Below are 12246 nucleotides of genomic sequence, written 5' to 3'. Positions count from 1 at the left end.
GACGGGAGATGTGGCCGCAGCACGGCAAGCATGCCGAGAGGCGGACGGACAAATACCGCAGCACACTGCCGATAAAGCCTGTCAGACAAGCCTAAGGCCCCTTTCACACGGGCGAGATTTCCCTCGCGATCATTATTATTTTCCCTTATAACATGGTTATAAGGGAAAATAATAGCATTCTTAATACAGAATGCATAGTACAATAGAGCTGGAGGGGTTGAAAAAAAATAATAAAAATTTAACTCACCTTAATCCACTTGTTCGCGCAGCCCGGCTTCTCTTATTTCTTCAGGACCTGGGTAAAGGACCTTTGATGACATCACTGCGCTCATCACATGGTCCACCACATGATCCATCACCATGGTAATGGATCATGTGACGGACCATGTGATGAGCGCAGTGACGTCACCACAGGTCCTTTTCCCAGGTCCTGAAAAAGAAGAAAGAAGAGAAGCCGGGCTGCGCGAACAAGTGGATTAAGGTGAGTTAAATTATATATTATTTTTTTTTACCCCTCCAGCGCTATTGTACTATGCATTCTGTATTAAGAGTGCTATTATTTTCCCTTATAACCATGTTATAAGGGAAAATAATACAATCTACACAACCCCGATCCCAAACCCGAACTTCTGTGAAGAAGTTCGGGTTTGGGTACCAAACATGGCGATTTTTCTCACGCGCGTGCAAAACGCATTAAAATGTTTTGCACTCGCGCGGAAAAATCGCACATTTTCCAGCGACACACCCGCATCTTATCCGGCCCAAAAACATGATGCCCGTGTGAAAGAGGCCTAACACTACATACACATTATTCCGTAAGTTAAAGGGGTATTCCGTTTATCCCCCATACACAGTGCCCATTCCCCATCCTACTGCAGCTCTGCTTCAGATTTAGGGTAGGTTCACACGGAGGTATATGTCGGCACAAAATCCCTCTGGTATCCCACAGTAGAAATCGCTGTGCTGTGGTTTCTGCCATCCATGGCTTTTCATCTGGACCCTCTCTAGGTTTACTTCCATTGAATGGAGCTAAACCACAAGAAGGCTCCCACTGCGGCTTTGCGAAGGGTCTGGGCAGTAACCATCGAAAAGAGCCTACAGGTCTTGGAAATTGCACGGCAAAAACCCTCAGATGCATAAACTGCTGCGCGGTGGCCCATTAAAAACAATAGGAGGTGGTTTCAGCGCTTTCTGCAACCAAAATTCTCTAGGGACCCTCCTAAGGGAGGATTCCCATCTTGTAAAGTGATGGCATGTTGCGAGCATATGCCATCACTTATTGACCTACCGAACCTGACGATGAAGGGGCTGCAACACTAGTTTAGCTCTACATCCCCTTCACCGTTATACCCTGCAAGTTAATAGGGCTTGCGGGCAGGGAGCTCTTTGATGCAAGCAAAACTTAGAAGGGGATGCAGCACTAAATCAGAGCTGTCGCTCCCTCGTTCTGAGGATCTATGGGGTCCCAGAGGTCGGACCCCCATAGATCATAACATGATAGCATATAACAGCGCAAAGGTCAGCAACCTCCGTCACTCCGGAATGCAAACTTGCTTAGTTGTTTTGGGAACTCCCATAGAAGTGAAGGGAGCATGCTGGGAGTTGTAGTTTCCTAACAGCTGGGGCGCTGCTGACTTGTCCAAGCGATAAGATTGGGATACCCCTTTAAATGCTGTGGACCAGCACCAGTCTCCCAGTGCATGAAGCGTGGTTTTCCTTTACAGACTGATTATAAACTACTAATAGATTATTAGGTGACATGTGACCATACGTCAACCAAGGCCAACCAGCCTCCATGATGGGGGAGCGGGAGGAGTACAGGTCAGTACACGACTGCAGATGCTGGTGGGACAGACACCTCTACGAGCTCCCGCTGTCTGTCTGATGTGCAGGTTACAGGTCCGCAATAAGCCACTGTCATATAATGCAGGGTTTGCATATACTAATTATTCTGGTTAATGATACTCAATCAGACAATTTCCTCCTGGGTGACGCGGAGCTGACAGTCCGTTGTGATGTGAGATGCGCCATTCTAGACCTATGCGAGATGAAAATTTCCCCGTGAAGCGATATTATTAAAACCAAATGCAATAAACATCTTTGCCCAAAGCAATGAACAAACAAAGCAACTCATCGTCTTTAAATATTTGGAGCAGACACGTCCGGTATATAAACTCATGCATTTTTCATGTCCATTCATATCGCGCCGTATAGGAGAAGAGTGAAGGTATTGGCTTTATAGGAGACAGCGCCGCAAAAAAAAAAAAAAAAGATCGCTGTATACATCATTAGCAAGTCATATATCTCATACACAAAAGTATGTGAACCCTCCATGTTCAACATCTCACAGTTAGGGCTCTTGCAAAAGACCGTGTGGCGGCCGGGCCCGTGCAATGCAAGGGCACCGACCGTAGGGCCGCCTAATGTGGACCCGTTCACTTAAATGAGGTCCGCGATCCACACCGCAAAAATGTAGTGCATGGGTTCCGTGCCTCCGTTTGGCACCGGACCTTCCGAAATGCGGGCCCATTCACTTGATGCGGACCCATCTGTGATGTGATGCAAAAAACGCCTGGGGCCCGGCCGGCACATGGTCGTGTGCATGAGCACATATACACATTATATAGCCAAGGTCGTCCAGGATTTTACACTGATGGCCTTCAGATACTGTCAATTTATGAATGGAGGGGAATCCCTGACACATATTGGTTGGGAGAAGTTCCCCACTGATCACACATTGATGGCCTATTCCAAAGATAGGTTGTTAATCTAAATTATTGGAGCACCCCTTAACCAGTTGAAGACCGGGAGATCCTACTCTCCCCTCCTTCCCTACCAGGAGAATTTTCCATTTCTGTGTTACCATTCTCATTTTCAAAGGGGTGTGTCCCTACATCCTGATTCTTTCAGCATTGATTGGACAGAGAAAAAGGGTGTAAGGACACCCCCCCCAACTGGTAACACCCTAATTTAGAGGAGGAATGGCACAATGTAAATCTCTAAGAAAATAAGGCATACAATTTTAATTTCAGACAAGCCAGAAAAGCACCCAGATCCTCCGCCCCTTCAAAAAAGTAAATGAACTCCAAAAATACTCTATTAAATACTGTATTTTGTGTATGTTTTATATTTTTGCTCACTTTTTCAAGCACATTTCCCCATAACATAAACAATAATGATTGGCAAATATAAATACTTGAATCATTTGCTTCTGCCATGCTTCTGAATGGTAAATCTAGATCGTTATTCATATGATACCCAACTCTATGCAATTCCAGAGTCTACAAAAGCTCAGCGAGAACCTTGGTGGGTTGTGTAATAACAGCCATATTGGCTGTAATCCAACTAATCCAAGACATGTCAGAGATGAAATTAATAAATTATATTTGCTAACATGACCATTAGAAGATCATTGGAGGCAAGGTTTATCGACTGGGTCATGTCAAGTGCAGCACCTGAGAGGGCAAAGCATGACTTATCTTTGTCGTTCTTTGAATATTTGTTGGTGACCCAGGCTTTCAAGGCCCTGCACTAGTCAGTTCCTCTTGAGGTCTCCTTTAATAGCCGAAGATGATTATTTACTAAACTGTACAGTTCTAACAGGGTGGGAATCCTTAATGGGGATTTCCAGGAACCCAACTTAATTACTCATATCTTACCTTCAGAATAAAGTTTCCAATATACTTACCATCTTAAAGTTGTGTTGATTGGATGTTCTGAACCTAGTCACAGGACGATCTTCTTCAGAAAATCCTACATCCACCAACATCATGCCCTTAAGCAGGTCAGGCCAGAATCCTTGTCTTACTGGCACATGCGCAAACCCCTGAATCCACCTAATCTGAGCATGAGCCGGGAAGACAAATAGTTCCTATCCCGTCCAAAGCATCTTCCCTGTCCAGGGACTAACAGACAAAGTCCCTATCCATAGATCAGACCAGAAACCTTGAAAAGGACATGATGTCAGCAGATACAGAGGAGCGTGAGGTGACCAGGTTCCAGAGTGTCCAATCAACACAACTTTGAGATGGTACATATATTGCAAACTTTCTTCTGCAGGCAACATATGATTAGTCATGGTCCCACTGGGTCCTGGAGTAATTAAGGTGGGTTGATGGGTCCCAGAAAAACCCTTTTAACAAGGGGGACATCTCCATCTTCACATGCTTGAATGACTTTAGAGTGATCGCCCCTTCCTCCCATATTTGCAAATATTGGTAGTTCTGCGCAGGCTCAAGTTGCCCAAGGAGAACAGAATGGGACTAATCCAAGCTGCCCCTCCACTTTCAGTCCACAAATCCTCATGACAGCCAAATACCAAACTTCTATGTTGCTCTTAGTCCCAATAATGGAGCTGCAGGAAAGCAGTACATCATTCCGGTCTTCAGCCCAAGTCAAAGTCTAAGTGCTTTTATCTTTCCCCAAAATCAACAAGCTCCAAAGACCTGGCAGGAAAAAATCCTGCATTGAGCAAAAAGAGACTTTACCAACATCCCAATACAATAACTTTTGCAACGATGCAGTGAAAATACATATAATTACACCCTACAATAAGAGAAGAAACTGCATATATACCTGGCAAATCAGTAAACGTCTCCCCGAGCACCGACAGGCGGAACGGCAGCCCCTGGTCTTTTAGTTTCATCATAATTTTGAAGAAGGTCTCTGGATCTTTATCGTGTTCCCTAAATGAAAAGAAAATATGTTTGTCTTGGAAAGATAAAAACCACACAAGGGAGACGGCCGAGGTTCTGTTCTAAGGATATCATTTTTGGGTTTCGGGGGCCGAAGGTATTTCAAAAGCATTTAATGCCTTTGCCCCGTGGCCCTGGCTCTTCACTCTTCGACTGCGGAGAAGGTTATGAGTATTTTTTAGCTTGGAGCCATTGGCTTCTGATCATTGCACAATCATGTTTTTTTCCATCGTGTACGTTCAAGTTGAAGAGTTCACGCGGCCATCGGAGCTAATGCTTAGATAACGTAACACTTGTTTTTTCCATCTAGAGGAGTTTTCTCTCCAGGTAATACAAGGTTTAGATCTTTGTTGGAATAACGCGGGTCTGCGTCTTCGATGCTGTTGGCCACGGTTAGCAAATAGAGAAAGAGTTTGAAAAAAAAAAAAGTTTTGTTGAATTATCAGCAAAGACATTCTAGTGGCGCGTTGGATGTGATATTACCATCGGGTAGATTTCTGAGCAGGTTAAAAGGAAAATTGAGGCTAAAATGCAGTTAGAGATAAATGACTGCAGCTGGGGCTTCGGTTGCGGATCTCATAAGGGGAAATGACACAAAAATCAGAGGGAAAATATTGTAACAGTGGTTGAGAATCCTGCAAACAATTTTAATAATTGCCATAACTCACAGAACCTCGGAAACCTCTGCTCCCATTTATTTCCCCAGTGCAATACTAAAGGCGCATAGACAGACAGCGGGTATCAAAAGTCACTACCCATTAACTCTGAAGGCAAAACTAGAGGAGAAGCGACTTGAGACTGGGACATTATACGTGGATGAGCTATTTTTTTTTTAGACATTCATATCCGGGACATTTCGGGAAGTCCTCGACCAACGTTTTCAAACCTTCTCCACCAATGAACGACTGGCGGTCAATACTTAAAAATAGTGGTCAAGGATGGACCTGTCCATCAGTAAGGGTGAGGAGGAAATTTCCACGCTCGGCCAGGGCATCGGGCAAAGGTATCGTGAGTAAATTTAGCTACTTTAGCTATTCAATGTACAATCATGTCACTGAGATTGACCATTTTCCAGCACACGATCTTTGATCATCTTATTCATTAATACAGGTCAATATCATGACCACTTGGAAACTAGGGAATTTTTCAAAAATTCTACTTGAGGAACAAATCCACTCGTATATGAAGATTCTCCGGCATGTTCACTGCATATTCTTGTTCCCAGGGGGAAATATCATAGAATTTAGAGGTGGAGTAAAGACAAATTATGTAATTAGATTAATGGCTAAGGGTAGGTTCACACGTAGGATTCTGGGCGTGGGTTTCGGCGTGGAATCGGTGCCAAAAACCTGGCTGAATCTGCTCTGAAACCACCTCCCACTGTTTTCAATAGGAGGCCGGGGCACAGTTCATGCGGCCTAGGGTTTTTGCCACGTAGTTTCCAAATCCACACAAAGAATGCACAGGACAGGTCCATTCTTGGCGCAGATGCCGTGTGGGCCCCTCACAAAGCTTCAGTGGGAGCCTGCCCACGGCTAAGCTCCATTCAATGGAGCTACACCTCGAGTGGACCCGCATGAAAACTCACGGAAGAAACCGCAGCACAGCGGTGGGATACATGGACAAAATCCTCAGTCTAAACCTTCCCTAACCGGGCTAAAGATGACAACTATGCTTCTTAGCCTGAAATGTGCTCAAAACTGTTGTCACATCCCTCACTTTTCTTGACATTGCAAACAAATATAAACAATCTGACAAAGTTCTTGAATAGAAATCTCAATCATGATTTCAACTCTCTACAAAAACATTCATCTACATGGCAATGTCCATTATAAAGGTTGGAAACTGCAACCAGCGATAAGAACAGTGGGCAGTCTGCAACCGGCCAAGTTGGCAAGGGAAGGGCAAGGCCAAAAAATATCTTCTGTCGACCCCAAATCTCTACCTACAAGGGTGGGCATCCTATTAGCTAACTAAGCTACCTACAATCCACAGGAAATATAACTGACATATTCTAGAAGTGGAGTGGATATTGTAGAAAGATATTTTACAAAACAAACAAAAAAACTACATTTGAAGTGAACCTGACAGCAGGGTCAACCCCAATAAACCAGGCCTGATAGGTATCTGCCCTGTCTTGTTAAAAAAAGGGTTGCAGTGTTCCAGAGAAAAAGGACTTTTATTCTTTATGCAAATGAAGGCTTCAGGTGCACCGAGGAGAGTGGCCAGCAGTAGAAAGTTGAGGTGCTCAGTTCCACCGAAGGGCTAAGCTCGACCCCTCAGTGCACTGAAGATTACATTTGTATAAAGAATAAAAGTCTTTCACAAGACAGACCACAATCAACTTTCACAAGACATATCATTTTAAGGGTTCATTCAAACGTCCGTACGTGTTTCTGGATCCGCAAAACACGGACACCAGCAATGTGCTTTACGCATTTTGCGCACAATTGCGGACGTGTAAATGGAGCCTAATCAGCAGGATCCACCCTACCAGACAGTAGCCTTGTTTAATACAGTTGAGCCTGCTGACAAGTGCCCTTTAAATGCATTCCTAAAACGTATTCCTACCTTTATGAACGAAATGACGTTTTTGAAATTTGGTGGCACTCAAATAGGTTTCCCCTCTCAGGACGCGAGACTAAGGACTGAGCAATACGGAACGTGTTGGGGTCTGTTCAGTGAAAAACTGATGGCTTTGCAGGCAAGTTGAATCAGTTTTGTCTGCGGTTACATTCAATGTTTCAGTTCTCTCTGTCAGGATTGCATCCGTTTTTCACGCATGTGAAGAACACCTGAAGGATAACACTCAACATTTCCCAGCAACAATCAGTGGAAAAATGCATTGCGTCCAGATATCTTCCGTTTTTTTTAAGCAGTCCCATTCATTTCGATGGGGAAAGAGTTGTGTGAAAAACGGACAATATAGAGCATGCTGCGATTTTTCCTGAATGCACAGATGATGCGTGAAAAACATGTGCATATGTCCACTGAAGTGAATGGATCACGACTCAGCCTGGATGCTGTCCGTTTCCAAATGGACAGAAAACTTGCTCGTGTAAAATTTGCCTAAAAACACAAAAAATGGGTATTCAGCTACAGCCTGCAGAGCTTGAAACACCTTTTAAGAAACTCTTTGTAAGGGCTCATTCAGACGGCCGTATGTGTTTTATGAAACACGGATACCGGCCCGTGTGCGTTACGCAGTTTGCGGGCTGCACATGGCCGCCACTCTCATAGAAAATGCCTGTTCTTGGCCGCAATTGCGACAAGAATAGGACATGCTCTATATTTTTTGAGGGGGCCGCCGTACGGAATAACGGTGTACTTGTCCGCATCTTTTGCGGCCCCATTGAAATCAATGGGTCCGTACCCGTTCCGCAAAATTGCGGAACAGACGCGGACTCATTCATACGGTCGTGTGAATGAGCCCTAAGGCCGCTTTCACACAGTGTATGCTCAATGATTTCCATCAGTGAGGCCTCATGCATACAACCGTATTTTTGGTCCACGTCCCATCCGCATTTTTTGCAGATTGCACATGGACGTCATCCGTGTGGCAAATTATAGAACCTGTCCTATTGCTGCCGACAAGAATAGAATATTTTACAGTGGGTCCAGTGGGATGCACACAGACCGCATCCATATTTTGCGGATCCACGATTTGTGGACCGCAAAACGGATACGGTTGTGTGCAGGAGGCCTGACTGTGAGCCAAAAAAAACAGGTGCGGGTCAAAAACACAGAATAGGTGCTTTTTATTATACCTTATCTCTGTGTAGCCTCCACTCCTGGTTTTGGCTCACAATCACTGATGGAAATCACTGACCAAACACTGACTGCGTGAAAGCCGCCTAAAAGAACAAAAAAAAAAAAAAAGCGATGATCAAGCTATCCTCCTGTATCAGTAGTTGAAAGTCACCTTGACTGTTGGATATAAAAGAGAGAAGAAAAAAAAAAAAAGAGCCACACAATTAACAAAAAACAAACAAGAAGCAAAAAGTTCTACAAAGTTGTAACAAACTTTTCTCTGTTGAAGGTCAAGCGCTGCATAAACACACAGCCACACAACACCTACAAAATCTCCGGCTCTGCCGGGTTTACATGATGCTCCTTAGGTGAGGTATTAGCAAAGCTTATTTCTTCCCATTTCCGCAGCTTTATTTGCTCATTCCCCTGTGATCAAACTGATTTCCATGATGTGTCTCTTCTTAGTTTTAATACCCGTTTTGCTTGTCATATAGACACAAGCATTTGCTATGAAATAATGAAACCATTTCAAAGACAAGGGAAAATAACGAGTTGAGAGAAGTAAACTCGCTTTTTTTTTTTTTTTAATTAACTGATGCACAGCCCAGTACATATACATATATATAATCATAGAAAGTAAGGTTAATTAACATAAAAATCTCGCTAGTCGAGATCCAGGATTTTTTTTTTTTTCTTTTTGCATTTTAAGTCTGGCTGCGGTAAGTGGCTTGATTTGCCAGTAATGACCCAGTTCTTCTAATGAGTAACATTAACCCCTGGCTGTAGCTGTCCAGGACTTAATTGTCAACTAAAGCTGAAATAAGAGTTTGCGGATGTGCAGGTATGTGGTATATTAGCTCATTTTATTTCTACCCTTTTAATAAATAAATCTGTTTCCAGGGCAACAAGGACACGGGCTCCGACCGCCTTCCCTTTTTTCCTCATTTCAGAAAAAATTGGATTTTCACACCAAGAATTTGCAGGAAAGGCAAAGCCCTTGCAAATAAGGACATGTTGACGGCAAGTTAAGAAGAAAAGAAAAAAATCCCAATTGACAGCTTGTTGTCTATTTTTTGTTGGTATTTTTTTATACTGTAGGAGGACAATGGGACCTCTGGAAGATAATAAAAATAGGGCGACAATAAATATAAAAGGCGTTCTCCAGTTTATTGGTTTTGTGTCTCAATTTGGATGAATTTCCAGCTCTTGGACCAGTGGGGAAGCAGTAAATGTGTTATGTTGTTATGGTTTTGCCCCTATCGATGTGTGGATATGTGCATGGATCCATAGTCATGGAAAGTAACATCAAAACACATGCCCATGTAGGTGTGGCCATATGCATTTGATATATGTCAAGATATATGTCAAATTGCTAAAAAGGTTACCTCTGGCTATGACAGCAAGGTGTCAGATCACACAGGGCTTCACAGCTGGCTAAGGATGGAGCCACAGACCGTTCAGAACACCTACAATGACCACATGAGTATCAGACCTGAACCATGGAGCCATGGAAGAAGGTGACCTGGTGTGATGGATCCTGTTTCCTTTTACTCTATACGGACAGTCAAGTGCGTTTGCGTCACTTACAGTATCTCACAAAAGTGAGTCCACCCCTGACATTTTTGTAAATATTTTATTATATCTTTTCATGGGACAACACTAAAGATCTGAAACATTGATACCATGTAAAGTAGTCAGTGTACGGCTCGTATAACAGTGTAAATGTAGCGTGCCCTCAAAATAACTCAACACACAGTCATCAATGTCTAAATCACTGGCAACAAAAGTGAGTACACCTCTAAGTGAAAATGGTCAAATTGTGCCCAAAGTGTCAATATTTTGTGTGGCCACCATTATTTTCCAGCGCTGCCTTAACTCTCTTGGGCATGGAGTTCACTAGAGCTTCACAGGTTGCCACTGGAATGCTCTTCCATCCTCCATGACTACATCATGGAGCTGGTGGATGTTAGAGACCTTGCGCTTCTCCATCTTCCGTTTGAGGATGCCCCACAGATGCTCAATAGGATTTAGGTCTGGAGACATGCTTGGCCAGTCTAGCACCTTTACCCTCAGTTTCTGTAGCAAAGCAGTGGTTGTCCTAGAGGTGTGTTTGGGGTCTTTATCATGTTGGAATACTGCCCTGCGGCCCAGTTTCCGAAGGGAGGGGATCGTGCTCTGCTTCAGTATGTCACAGTACATGTTTGCATTTACGGTTCCCTCAATGACCTGTAGCTCCCCACAGCCGGCAGCACTCATGCAGCCACAACCCATTACACTCCCACCACCATGCTTGACTGTAGGCAGGACACACTTGTCTTTCTACTCTCCTCACCTGGTTGCCGCCACATGCTTAAAATCATCTGAACCAAGTTTATCTTGGTCTCATCAGATCACAGCACGTGGTTCCAGTAATCCATGTCCTTAGTCTGCTTGTCTTCAGCAATCTGTTTGCGGGCTTTCTTGTGCATCGTTTTTAGAAGAGGCTTCCTTCTGGGACGTCGTATGGTCTGAGCACTGACAGGCTGACCACCCACCCCTTTAACATCTGCAGCAATGCTGGAAGCACTCATATGTCTATTTTGAAAAGCCAACCTCTGGATATGAAGCTGAGCGCGTGCACTCAACTTCTTTGGTCGACAATGGCGAGTCCTGTTCCGAGTGGAACCTGTCTTGTTAAACCGCCTTATGGTCTTGGCCACCATGCTGCAGCTCAGTTTCAGGGTGTTGGCGATCTTCTTATAGCCTCGGCCATCTTTATGTAGAGCAACAAAAAAAAAATTCAGATCCTCAGAGAGTTCTTTGCTATGAGGAGCCATGTCGAACTTTCAGTGACAAGTATGAGAGAGTGTTAGAGCGATAACACCAAATGTAACAACACCTGCTCCCCATTCACACCTGAGACCTTGTAACACTAACCAGTCACATGACACCTAGGAGGGAAAATAGTTATTTGGACAAAATTTGACCATTTTTGAAGGCACACCAGATTTACATTGTTATACAAGCCGTACACTGACTACTTTACATTGTATCAAAGTGTCAGATCTTCATTGTTGTCCCATGAAAAGATATAATAAAATATTTACAAAAATTTGAGGGGTGTACTCACTTTTGTGAGATACTGTACCTGGGGAAGAGATGGCACCAGGATGAGCTATGGTAAGAAGACAAGCTGGCGGAGGCAGAGTGATGCTCTGGGCAATGTTCTGCTGGGAGACCTTGCGTTCTGGCATCATGTGGATGTGACACGTACCACCTACCTAAACATTGTACAGACAATCATAGATCGCCCATTCAGATGCCAGGCATTGATCTGTTGCTTTTCAGCATCATTTATAAACTGTACGTGAGGCACTTTGTATATATTTTGATCAAAATGCACAAGTCCACACAGTACGTCACTCTTTTGAGTGAGTGCCTACTCTACTTTAGCACAGTGCCATATGGCGACCACTGCAACGCGTACAGACCCAGCAAGCCCAGCAGAACTGTACAGACAAACCCCAGCATTCCCTAATGGCAGGGGTGTCTTTGAGCAAGACTATGCGCCGGTCACAATGCAAAAAGTGTTCAGGAATGGACTGAGGAACGTGACAAAGAGTTCAAGGTGATCACTTGGCCTCCTGATTTCCCAGATCTATATGCCATTGAAAATATCCGGGATATGCTGAAGTAAAGAAAGTTTGATCCATGGATGCCGCCACCTTACGATGTACAGGACTTAGCAATCTGATCTGAACTCCTTGGTGCCAGATACCACCTTCAGAGGTCTCGTGGAGTCCATGCCTCAAAGAGTGAGAGC

At 44.0% G+C, this 12246-nt stretch overlaps 1 protein-coding gene across 3 annotated transcripts in view; it reads right to left on the bottom strand.

Annotated features, from left to right (window-relative positions):
* GTDC1 (glycosyltransferase like domain containing 1) overlaps positions 1 to 12246 on the bottom strand; it is a 185783-nt gene that overhangs the window by 50854 nt on the left and 122683 nt on the right. For all 3 annotated transcript variants that reach the window (XM_040440664.1, XM_040440662.1, XM_040440663.1), the window contains exon 6: positions 4576 to 4685. In XM_040440664.1, the coding sequence (XP_040296598.1) occupies positions 4576 to 4685 (110 nt within the window). The remainder of the gene's footprint in view (positions 1 to 4575; positions 4686 to 12246) is intronic.

Source organism: Bufo bufo, chromosome 7 (genome assembly GCF_905171765.1).
Source record: "Bufo bufo chromosome 7, aBufBuf1.1, whole genome shotgun sequence".
Classification (NCBI taxonomy): Eukaryota; Metazoa; Chordata; class Amphibia; order Anura; family Bufonidae; genus Bufo; species Bufo bufo.
Note: the sequence above shows the minus strand (reverse complement) of the source record. Positions and strands in the feature narration are given on the sequence as shown.